Below are 12,989 nucleotides of genomic sequence, written 5' to 3'. Positions count from 1 at the left end.
TAGCAAACACAGCTAACAACTCATTTTACCCTTAGAACAATGCTCTGAAGGAGGCACTGCTGCTTATTCCCATTTTATGGATAAGGAAACTGAAGCATGCTGAAGTTAACCTGTCTAGGGCCATGAAGGTAATCAGAGGTAGAGGTAGGATTTGAACTCAGCCCTTGCCTCTAAAACTTTATGCCATATTACTGCTCTGTAACAGTTAGTCTGTGTGTGCCCTCAAATAAAGGGATGTTTTCTAAACAAATCGACAGGCTCTTTTTAAAAAGCTAGTTCATAAAACTAAGTATACATATTCAACAGAAGAAGAAATGAGCTTTTATTTAATAGATATGCCATTGGTTAAGAGCAAAATGAAATTAGAATATATCTTCATCTTTTTAAAAGATCTTATTAATTTGAGAGAGAGAGTGCACAGGAGCGAGAGTGGGGGGGTAGAGGGGGAGAGGAAGAAGCAGGCTCCCCTCTGAGCAGAGACTCCATCCCAGGACCTGGATTATGACATGAGCCAAAAGCAGATGCTTAACCAACTGAGCCACCCAGGTACCCCGTATCTTCATTTTAAACTCCCCTTTAAAACAATAACATTAACCCTGCACAAAAATAAACCTGTTTTGTTCTAAAGAGAGGCACTCTTGGTAGAATTGCTGGTTTTAGAAATTTGGGTCACATTTTGCTTTTGATTATTTAAAGGATTGGGGCAGTCATGTGGACTCCAAATATTCATCTAGTCATTAAAACAAGTTGGGGAGTTTTTCTCTATTTGGTCTAGTATATCTGTCTTGTTTTGTTTTGTTTTATAAGTGTAACCTCGAAACTTCAGCAACACGCTTTTGAAAATACCAGTTTATGACATAAAGTTTTGAAATGCATCTTTGAAATTATCTAAATACATATGCAGGAGGTCAAAGACAAGTGGGACAGCTGTTCCATAAAATCTCCACTCTCCAAATACCAAGAAGGAAGAGGTGGGAACATGGTCCAGGATCTAACCTTAACTTTGAACTTCCTGACTTGTGTTAGTTTAAGACATCCCTGTAGCATCATTTAAACATAGTTCTGGTGTATGAATAAACTTCCACTTGGAATTTCCTTTTTGAAGTCTGCTGAGAATATAAATCAAAACCATATGAGATGGGTCTTAATCCAGAATGTAAAATAACATGAGAAATGTCAACCCACAAGTACTCCCTGAAATACATTCACCAGGATGCACGTTCTGGCAAAATTCTTTCTTTAGAGCAAAAGCCTCCAGAGAACTGAATTTATTATTTTTAACCCACGATTATGACATCTGAATTGATACAAGAAGATGCTTTTTAAAGTTATGGCAGGAGGAATGTTTTTCAGCCATCTAGAATGATTGAAAAGGAAATCAGTTGGCTTGGAAAGAGGTTCAAAAGGCATTGTCAAGTGGAAATGCACATTATAATTTTATTTAAAGATTGTGTAACATATATAGTATATTTAGCCTAGTACATGCACATCTTTGTAATAAAAGAAGGAGACCATTTGCCAACAAAATGTTAATACCTAGATGATAGAATTGTGGTGACCTTTCCTTTTTTTCCTTTTTTTTTTTTCTTTCAGGTGTTTCAAATCTTGGGTTTAGATTTTGCTACTTTTCTGTTAGATTTCATTTAAGAGGGGATTTTTGGTCACTCTAATCTCTATTCAAGTTTGTTCAGAAGGGAAATAACCCTTTTATACCTGAATTCAGTGAACATTTGCACAAGCATCTTAGTCAAGATCATATTATTGGCTACAATTAATAAAAATTGTTATATGCCCAGAGCTAGTCAGGTAATTAAGTTGTATTTATATTTTATAAGGTAGAACTACCTCGACCTTCATTTAGAAGTGCTTATGTGTTTGCATGGCACATTCTTCTGACATTTCCTACTGTGTCTTAAACTTAAAATCTGAAGTTTAAGGTTTTGCGACAAAATTATTAAGGCCCAGTGTTCTTTAAAATTAGAAGTTATTTGCTATACGTAGTAAACCATTCAAGATTTAAAAACTTTAACTATGTTTTAAACCTTTAAAGCTCTTTACACTTTATGTAACTTTTTTTAAATCTATGTGATTGCATTCGTGGTATATTTACGGGATGCCTCAATTGAATTTAATATCAGTACACCACGTGGTTGGACAGTCATTAATGTGTCTGAAGGAGGAGAGCTCCAGTATGTAAGTTGTTTCCCACCCCTTCAGTCTGAATCTTAATCTCTTCCCTCCCAAATCAGGAAAGCTATTTCAATGACCTCACCTGCTTTAAATTGCTTTCTGTAGGAGATACATAATGTCAGTGTCTACTAATGATTCGCAAAATAAAAATTCCAATGCTTAAAGAGCAAACCTCTGAGCTCAGCACTCACTTTGGCTTTGAAGAACATGGAGGGGGAAAAAAAAAATGAATCCATAGCTGAAAACCCAATAAAAACATAATTTCTTAAGTCTGGCCCTAATTTTCTGAGATAGGTGATCTATGTTTAGAAAATCATTTGCAAAATGAGTGCCATTGCAGACAAGCAGAAAACATTCCAGAAAATTGGCAAGGACACTTTGAAAATTTCTCAGTAAATATATTATCCCAGTGACTATCTTCTGGTAAATATTTAAAAATAAAAAGTACACACACACAGACACTCTCAAGTTTTCTAATATAGTCAGATGATGAAATTACACTTGAGTCGTACACATCTTTTCTTGGGACAAAATGAAGCAAACTCTGGTTTCAGTTGATCCAAGTATTAGGATTGCTGAGAAATTAAATGCACAAAGCCTTGAACCGGGAATCAGTGGCTTTGGTGAGTATATAATGCTCTGCCAGCCCTATAAGGAGTGAAAGACTTGAAAAGAATCTGTCGGGTTCTTGGAGTTATTTTATCAGGACAGTTTCCATGCCCCTTCTGATGCTTGCACGGTAGAATTTTCCTTGATGTCATGAGAGCTTCTGGTGTCGTTGAAGTTCCCAGAGCTATAAGAGCTGGACTAAGCTGGACTAAGTGACATAGCAGATAAGCCTTTACAAGTACAGACTTTCAGATATGTCTGAAAATAGAGAAGGGGTTTGAGTCCCTAAAGACATACGTATTTTTTAACATTAAAAATAAACAAATAAAACTCTTTAAGCAGTATAGGGATAAGAGAATACCTGTCCAAAACCAAGAAACCTGACTTCCTAGCAGTGGTGGGACTTGTCCAGACCAGTTGCTCCTCCCCAGGAAGGAGCTCATCATCAGGGCCGCGAATATGCAGGGACCCCGCAGAGACTGCCAGTTTGGCTGACCTGGAGGAAGTTAGAGCTTCTGCTCCTGAGAACCAACTCCAGTTCCCAGGGACTCCTCTTCTTCACCTTTCCTAGAGAAGCTGAAGAAGCCAAGACAGAGAGAAAAAGTCATCCCCAGAATCTCATTCCCTTGTTCCAAGAAAGACGACTCAACTTTATTATCTTGGCGGGTCAATATGGCGACACTTTGGCCAAGGCCTCTGGGTGATGAGCTTCTTTCTCATTTTCTGCAGCAACGTTCTGTCCCCCTACCTTGCAGTTCAGTTGCTTCACTGCCTCCACCATGAAGGATCTCTTGGGATTTTGTGGCAGGCCGTGGCTCCACAACTTCAAAAAGCTGGGGGTGTCCTATGCTCGCATCTGCATGCAGGCTCCCTGAGAAAGACCACAGGCGCCTGCTGGGAACAATCTGTACAAAATGAAAGGAGAGAATGAAGAGCTACTCTGCCTCATGGAAAACTTGAGTCAAAACAATCTGGTCAGAAACTATTTGGCTGGCAGAGCATACACTTTCCGCTTTCTTTTTCTTTGAGATGGAGCGGGCTGGGATTGTAAAGTTTTGTTCTTTTCTTTTATACTTTTAAGAATACGGGCATAAGGAATAGTATTTATATTCCTGAGGACTTTCCTTGTTCAGTTGCAACTGAACTTTTGATTTTCTGTTGTGTGTGTGTGAGAGAGAGAACAACTGTGGATGTGTGTGCACTCACACACTCACATATGTGGCTGCATGTGACAGAGGATCATGAAAGGATTGTTTACCTTTTTTAAAAAGGTTTTATTTATTTGAAAGAGAGAGAGAGAACAAGTGGTGGGGTAGGACAGGAGAGAGAAGCAGATTCCCTGCCGAGCAGGAAGCCCACCATGGGGGCTTGGTCCCAGGACTCCAGGATCATGACCTGAGCTGAAGGCAGACCCTTAACACACTGAGCCATCCAGGTGCCCCTACATCTTTTTAATTCATAGAGGCCTTGCACCATAGGCAGGGAAGCAGAATTCCAAGCAGAAATGATTACTGAGACTGATTATGTTCATTTCTAGGGCACACTAACAGATATCCAGCAACAGCTTCAAGTTGAAATAAAGGTCCATATTCTTTCTCTCTAGAATGACTAATCTAGCCCTGCATTAAATTCGTTTATGCTAGATTATGTCACTGTAACAAGCTGTCTCCCAAGTTGTAGTGGCATAAAACAGTAGAAGTTTATTTCTTGCTGATATTACATGTCCACAACTGGACTGTTCTGGCTTTGTTCCCTGTGTCATCATTCCAGGACCAAGGCTGAAGGAACAAGTTCTGTCTGAGATACATTGGCCTCATGGTACAGGGAAAAAGAGTAGGAAAACTGGAAGAACTCTAGATGGTAATGACTCTTGAAGAATTTTGCTTGAAACCAGCATATATTGTTTCTGCTCACATTTCATTGGCACGAGTGGGTCATATGGCAAAGCCAGACATCAGTGGGATGAGAAGTATTTCCTTTCCAGTTGGAGGAGAACTATAGGTTCTGTCACAACTGAAAAGAGCAGGGAATCATTGTGAGTGTATAAGGAAATGTGTGTGTGTGTGTGTGTGTGTGTGTGCACGCGAGCGCACATGTACGTATATGTATGTTTTCATTATAAATTTAATAGTTAAATAAATTAGTAACAGATTAATAATAAATTACATATATATATATATGATTGCCCTAACAAAGCTGAAAAAGAGTGACTAAAACAACCCTTGAGTGACTAGGAATAGACCTACCACTCAGGTGTTGAATTTGCTTGATCTTCTTTCACTCTGATAGAAATTATTTTTAAGTGACTAGATTTGTACGAATCCAGCTTGCAGAAGATCATTCAAGGCCCGAGAAATAAGGCTAGGGTTAAGAATTAGTGATGGGGTAGTATGTCTCAACATGCATGTGATCCTTGTTTTTAGGAAAATAGTATACGTAAACATGGCCATGAGTCCCCACCTTAACTGAGTACAACTCACAGATCTATATATCTTCCAGATTTTGTTCTTTCGTTCTCTATTAGCTGACAGCAAGATACTTTGCTATGCATTAAGGAAAAACTGCCTTTAAAAAAGTTCCTTACATTATGGGGGAGATAAAATGGGTGTTTATCAGTTGGTTCACTGATTTGAATATTCAATAGTCAATAATCTTAAAATTATTCTAAATAACCTGTATTTTAGTTCTACTAGTAATTTAGAATATAATGGGAAAAAAAGGTTATGCATATTAGAAAAAAAACTATACTTGGTAAGCATTTAAGACTTATTCAGGCCTTTTGCACATCACAATAAACTTGTTATAATAACTCAAAGAGTATAAAGAAGAAATATCCTGTTGCCATGATGCAGACTGTAAATCAGTCTCCTATTACTACAAAACTTGAGGTTTCATCCCACACCTGTGATTGGGGTTATAAAGCGCTCTTGGAGAAGGAAGGCTATAGTGTCTAGTTCTGTATAATGTTAATTATTGCATCATTCATGTCTATGTGTAGTTGGGATGGATGCGCTGGCATTGGTTTTAACAAAACTAGCCTATTGTATGGCCAACTAAATATACCTTCAATAAATAGAGACTTCACTTGAGAAATTCCATCTGAAGACAAAAGAGTCATTGGTCTAAAGTAGTACACTAATAATGAAGCTAACTCAGCCGTATAAATTATCCTAAGCCAACAACCATGGGTGTGTTGAAATGTTAATACCTTTGATATACTTTAATAGTGTTAATTGTATCCACTGTAGACATCTTGTGGTGGTTGAGTCACCCATAATTCAGAAACAGGGTGCCCACCAGTTAGCCAGTTTAAATGAAAAAAACAAAGCACCTACTCTTCTAAATCACATGGAGACCCATGATGTCTTTTTTCCCCTCTTCTCTTGAGTATTTTAATGAACATTTAAGAAAGAAGACCTACCTAAATTGGAGCCAGTGTGACCATTGAAATTTGAGGAGATTTGCAAGAACGACATAAATACATATGCCTTTATATAATGATTTCATAAACTTTTCACAGTAGACCAGGTTCCTTCTGGCCAGCTAACTTTCTGATAATAATAAAGTTTAATTTGGCCCTAATTTGAATTTTTGGTCACTTAAAAAGATTAGTATTCCTTTGAGTTAGCTACGGAAAAAGTATTTGCTGTGCCGAGGATAATGGAAACCAAAAAATGTACTTAAAATGCTTAGCTGGGAGAACATGCCGTTCCCAAGCACTCAAGAAACACCAGCTTAAAAATTCAATGAGATTGTAACATGAGAGGAGGCCTGCCAACCTGAGCAGCAAGTTTGCTGCGCTCAAAATATCCCCTTACTTGACTGGAGCTTTCCAGAACCTTATCCACCTGACTTTCCAAACATCACTACATGATATTTCTTTAAAGAAACAGCTTGTAAATCTCTTAACTCACATAGACTTCCAGCCTTTTCCACAATCAGCCTGTGTTGGTGAAGTCCTATTGAACTGTTTTCTCTTGGCTACCTTGATTTTATAACCTCCCAGCTGTGATGAACAACTGGCAGTATTCAAAAACCGTGTATTTAAAAAATAAGCATCCTTCTCAAAACAAAGTAAATTTCCCAGTTTTACCAACAATATCATTATATGGGGAAATATTCACAATGTATTATTATGTGAAGAAGGTAGTCAACGAAAGATATCACAACGATTACCATTTTGATAAGTAACACGTATTATGTGTTGGTAATGGGAAAGAGTTGACTTGTTTCTTTCATTGTGGTTTTGTGGTTTTTTTTAATAAGTTTTCAATACTGAGCATGTATGATTAAGAAATAATATAATACTCTTGAAAACCAGTGTACAGGCTGTAGTGAATTTCTACAATGACTTTGTTCCCATGCCCATTGATGTGCAGTTCCTGAGGCACCCAGGGAGACAGCCTCCCTCTACACATCTGCCTCTCAACAGAAACCACATCATGTTCTAAACATGTAGGAAAGGCAACTGAGGCAAAGTGAGTGACTTTCCCTCAAGCAGTCACGGTTTTGTGACAGAAGGGCATGCCTAGCACCAAACCATCTTCTGGATTTACTGAGTGAAAAGGTTCGCTTGGTTTTTGTGCAGAAACTGAACAGCTGGCTATCTCCCCCTGCAACTAGTGAATTTCAGCCTCTAAACAACGGTTGACCAAGATCCCAAGGCTCCTTGATCTCCCTGAACTAAGGGGAACCAGGTGTTCTTGAGGAGTAGGTCATGCCCATTTGGGTGGTAGTGATAGGGTCAAGGAATGTGGTTGGGGTGACCAGGAGTGTCAACCCTATCTAACCTATATAGCAGAGGCTTTGAACATAAAGAGGTTTTATTATCTGAAGAAGTGGGCAAGGATGTTGGGCAGGCAAAAGTAGGCACCCACTACAGAGTTTAAGAGAAATGGTTTTTACATGTAATAATTACAAAATTTCTAATGAAATCCTTTTATGGTAGGGAACCAAATGGATTGAATTTGCTCAGGCAATGTAATGTGGTAACCACAGTAGAGATTGGTAGACCAGTCTGTCCAAGGGCATTCTCCTATTCTGCCCCACATTTAGTTGATTACAGCAACCTGGTGCTTTGCCTTGTGGCCCTGGAGCTACCATGAGGGGCAGGTATGGGTTGCAAATAGAACTATGGAAATGTGATTTGAATGGCCCTTAGAGCTTTCACAGAATATTGTGCCAGCCAGCAAGAGCACAGTGAAAAAGAGATTTTCCCACTCTCCTCAAATGTCATTTAGATGGATCTTGGTGAAATGATGACACCGGCAATAATGATTCCTTTTTAATTCTGTAAGCATTTTGGCCACTTCAAGTATAATATGCTGTGGGGAAAACAGTAGCATTTGGTTGATGGGTGTTAGTCGGGTCTGTGGGGACCCACTCAGTAGAAATTGTAAGGCTCTTTTTTTCCCTCTCCAACTCCATGTGATGGAAGAAGTCAAATTTGATACCAGTTAGGTATGTGTGATTATTTTGTTTGATGGCCTTGTTAGTAGGTGGTAAACAAGAGTTCGTTTTGCCCTTAGATTGCAAAACGTAGGTGCCCAAGGTGCTGGGCCTACAGCTAGAGCACAGGGGATATTTGAGAGACTTTCAGAACTAGAATAGCAAGTTGGGTGCGCAAGAGTGATGGCGAGGAACCATCCACCACGGCTGGGATGTGGTTTCTTCTCATTTATTATTTACTAATTGCAGTGTTTGTTGTATTTGACTCTGAGACTTAAAAGCTAAATGCCTACCCATTCTAAAAATCGGCCTATTTGAGGATTTGACTTAGCCGAATTCTGATTAAGATTTAATTATTTATGTTTACGTGTGCATAGAATTTCAGTTCATTATCTTTATTGGTGAAAAAATAAAGTCAAGTTATCTAGAAGAACTTTTTTTTAAAAGATTTTATTTATTTATTTGAGAGAGAGAGAGCTCAGGTGTGCACAAAGCAGGAAGGCACAGAGAGAGAGAGAATTTCAAGCAGACTTACTGTCCAGTGTGGGGCCTCTCCCTACTTCCCCTGTTTGAACTTGCTCTCTTTCTCTCTCCCTCTCTCTCTCTCTCTCAAATAAATAAATAAATCTTTTTAAAAAAAAAAGACTTGCTGGCTCATAATTAAGTTTAGAGAATGCCCAGAAATTAGATATTTCCTCCTTACTAACCACTACGTTATATTGAAAGAGAAAGCAAATCTGAAGCTTGAAAATTTACAGTCTGTTTATGACTCAGTAGCAACTCACCACATTTTCCAAATGCTAGGTCAGAACGTGCACTTCCTACTTCCCCTGAAATACGTGTGTGATTTTCAAAGCGAAAGCCTTCATATAAGGACTCTCAAAGGAATACTGAATAGGGCTCTCAGGTCGTACAGGAACTGTCCTTCGTACCTTCAAAGGGAAGGCCCACATTAGCCAATACAGTACAGTCCATTTTGAACTGCACTTGTGGATCTCAGAGACACCCCCTCCTAAAAGGCTTTCCAGAACTTTTATCTCCAGCTTGGTGCTTGCATATTTCTGAATGTTGCCTACATGGCAGGAATGAGTACATATTAGGGCTGTGCTGGTACCAATTATGTAAAAAAAAAAAAAAAAAACCTCATACCAAGCAAAAAAGTCAAGATTTAGAAATTGTCAGTCACTGGAATGACAGTAGATTGGGAGATGCTGGAAGTAGCAGACACTCTGGGATAGGGACCACCACACGCTCTGCTTCCCTGAATTCAATGACAAATCTCAGTCCATGTCCAGTCCAATTAGTGGGATGGGGAAAGTGTTTGCTCTTCCCCTTGGGGCCTGTGCAAGATCTGGCCTTTGGTCTGTTTCCCTAACATACAGCAGATAGCTCTGTCATATTAAACATTATGCTGCACAGACATTGTTTTCCTGAATTCAACGCACAGACGTTGTGCTTTCAGTGTAGGTACACAGGCTCAGGCCTGCAGCCCATCTTAGTGTGGATCGTTACTTTGCTGTTGTCCCAAGAACACCCCGTACTCTCTGGCTTTTGCTATGGGGAGAATCGAACATCCAAGTAAATGGAAGTACAGTGATCTGAGCAGGTTCCATCCCAACAGCAGAGAGACGTTAGGGGGAACTGCGTGGAAAGCCGTTATAATAGGCTGTATCATTTTGTTTGGAGAAACTGGACTTTTGACAGATGAACTTCTTTTCCCTTGCATTTGTATTTATCTAACAGAGTTGTGGTTGGGAAATGATCCAGGATTCACAAGGTCAAAAAGTGACCTGGTTCACACACTGTAGACTCCTCCCATCTCACTCCGCAAGCTTCTCCAGGCAGGTGGTCCCATGTGTTGTTGGTACGTCCACCCCGAAATGGTCACCCAAAGGACATATCAACCTGTTGGCTTCGGCCCTCGGAAATTCTAACAGCCCCGTCAAACTCGCCTCAGCTCCCAGATAACCAGCTTTGCTTTTCCACGCCGTACTCTGCAGCTTGAAACCGTTCTACTGCGCTTGATGAATGAAGATCTTGTTAGAAGGCATTGGGAATTAAATCTATTAGAAAAATTAAAGAAATAACAATACTTTGGATTTTTATAATACCTTTCTTCGTGAGAAAATACATTTTCATAGACCATCCAGTTGTATGCTCTCTTTCATTATCCCAAGAGTAAAAGAATAAAAAAATGTTGGATAAGTATTCTTAGCCTTATCTTTAAAAGCTAAAAAAAAATTTGTTACAACAAAAAAAAAGGATCATAAGGAAGTATTTCCTCCTTCTCTGTAGCCCCCTGGTTCCCTGGTGTATAAATAAGACATTTTTCTCTGCCTGAAAGTCAGGCTTTGTGTTCTGTAATCTGTGGTTTTGTTTTTATCCAAATACTTGTGGATCGACGTTGAAGATAAGCTTAATAGATAGCTAAGTACCTTTGTGCTACCTGCTCATTTTACCCCCGTTTCTGGTAGGCCTGCTTATGCAGCCTTACCTGAGAACAATTTTGCTTTGTAATAACTTTTATAATGCTCACCGTTTTTTCCTTGATTAAGGTAGAGTGCTAGTGTGTGGCCACTGGACTCCCACATTTCCCTTTCTTTTATTTTTCAGAAATTGAGGCGAAGGAAGCATGCGACTGGCTCCGTGCGGCTGGGTTCCCACAATACGCTCAGTTGTATGAGGGTAGGTTGGCCTCCCCTTTGTTCTTCATAAAGAGAATTAATTCAAAATGAACCTCACATATCCTGTGGTGTATCTGGACTTCCAAGTCTCTTCTCAACAATGTTTCTTTGCTGTCTCTTTCCCTCAGCCTTTGCCATCCCAGGGCTTACACTGATGCCGATTTAGACACAAGCATTGCTGCCCAGGCCCGCCTGCCTTTCTGCTCCACACGGCTTCTCACTTCTTGACTTTCTGCTTCTCCTCTCTTCACCGCCAAGCCCAACCCCGCCTTCTCCTTCCAGCCTTCCACCATCAGCAGCTTTCATGATTGTTATTATTGTGGAAGTGGAATAGACACACAGTGTTCCATTGGTTTCAGGTGTTCACCATAGGGATTCGACAATTCTGTGCATTGCAGGCACCCACCACCACAAGTGTAGTTGCCACCCTCACCATGCGACGGATTTACCATATTATTCACTGTATTGCCCATACTGTACGGTGCTGTACCAAATCATCATCAGTTCTGACTCCTTGGGCAGTCCTTTATCCACAGTCAGTCAGGATAATCCGAGGAGGATTTATTTCTAAAAATGTTTATTACCAAGTTGTGGGCAGAGGGAGAGGGTGCCAGAGCCCAGAACGAGAGAGGCTCCTTCGAGCAGAGGACACAACTGGCGGTGGGTGAGAATCAGTAGGGTAAAAACCCTGACCTCAACCCTCCTTCCTCCTTTGGTCTCCACCAGGGCTTCCCATTGGCCAAAAATGAAAGGAAGCCAAAGGACATGGATCCACTTGAATGCTGTCCATACGGGTGATCCTCAGGGCACAAGGCAGGGTATAGAGTGGAGATCTGTAGGACTAAAAAAGGATATCTAGCACACGCAGGAGCATCGAGTTCTCTTCCTGATGGCCTAAAATGTATGTAGTATCGAAAGAATCAACAAAATTCACCTGAAACGCACTCACTCACCTGGAAGATCAGTTTTATATTTTAGAAAACAAAAATGGAACAGGTGTTCTACTTCTCTAACTTGAATTCCCTACGGAGAGCATATCTAAGAATATGCTTTGAAGTTGAGAGTCTCCGATACAAGTTTTTATAAACTTTAGCCTTGTGGGCAAGGAGGGTTTTGTAATTTTGATTGAAGCAGCTCTACTTCCATGCCCCACCATGTTTCCTGATTATGAGGGAGAGGCCTGAAGAGGTTACATGATTGCTCCAACATTAAAAGGTGGAGGAATTGGAATTAAAATCGGTTTCTTGAGCTGTGACACAGTGGCTTTTCCCTATAATGTGAAACTCTTCTTTGTAAGGTCACAATATTATAAGTTCACAATTTAAACTGAACTGTCTACAAATGGCTAAGAAGTAAAGTAAATGTCTTCTCTTCACATAGTATCTGTTGTTTGAATATTTTGCTGATACTCAAAGTGACTCAAGATTTTGCCATAAAAGAAAACATTTGAGGCCATTAAACTTGGATTATTTTTAGAAATTTCCTTCTTAAGGAAAAAAAAATCTGCTGAAGTAAAAGGTACCAGTCAAATTGTGTTTAAGCCATAGGCATTGGATAAGCATCATAAGAAAGAACAAATAGTATAGAGCCTACGATGTGCCAGGTTCTTTTGAAAGCACTTTACCTATGCTATTCCTTTAATATTCTTAATACTGTGGGGTAAATATTATAATTCCCATCCTCTCCATTTTGTAGATGAGGAAACACAGGCCCAAAAAAGGTTAGGTGATTTGTTCCCAGTTCTACAGCTAGAGATTAGCAATGCCAAGACTTAAAGCCAAGGCAGCTGGGCTTTAGTGTCTCTGTTTTTCATTATTACGCACACTCCCTCTCTAGCAGAACAAGACAGTCTTCATTCCGGCACCACCTGGAATGCACTCACATTACTTTTACCACCAGAAGGGATTGTTTCTGTTCCCAATTCACATTAAGGTGTACGTACCTTTAGATTTATTATGACTCTCACGGTGGAGGTAATGCAAAATATAAAGCGAGAAAGAGAAAGAGTGGCAGGATGATAACAATGAATTGACATTGTCAGTTAGATTTGACTATGCC

General features: G+C 39.7%; 1 protein-coding gene across 3 annotated transcripts in view; it reads left to right on the top strand.

Annotated features, from left to right (window-relative positions):
• The window catches only part of STARD13 (StAR related lipid transfer domain containing 13), a 182,983-nt gene that overhangs the window by 108,203 nt on the left and 61,791 nt on the right, over nt 1-12,989 (top strand). For all 3 annotated transcript variants that reach the window (XM_044249575.1, XM_044249574.1, XM_044249577.1), the window contains exon 2: nt 10,861-10,932. In XM_044249575.1, coding sequence (XP_044105510.1) covers nt 10,861-10,932 — 72 coding nt within the window. The remainder of the gene's footprint in view (nt 1-10,860; nt 10,933-12,989) is intronic.

This window comes from Neovison vison, chromosome 5 (genome assembly GCF_020171115.1).
Source record: "Neovison vison isolate M4711 chromosome 5, ASM_NN_V1, whole genome shotgun sequence".
NCBI lineage: Eukaryota > Metazoa > Chordata > Mammalia > Carnivora > Mustelidae > Neogale > Neogale vison.
Note: the sequence above shows the minus strand (reverse complement) of the source record. Positions and strands in the feature narration are given on the sequence as shown.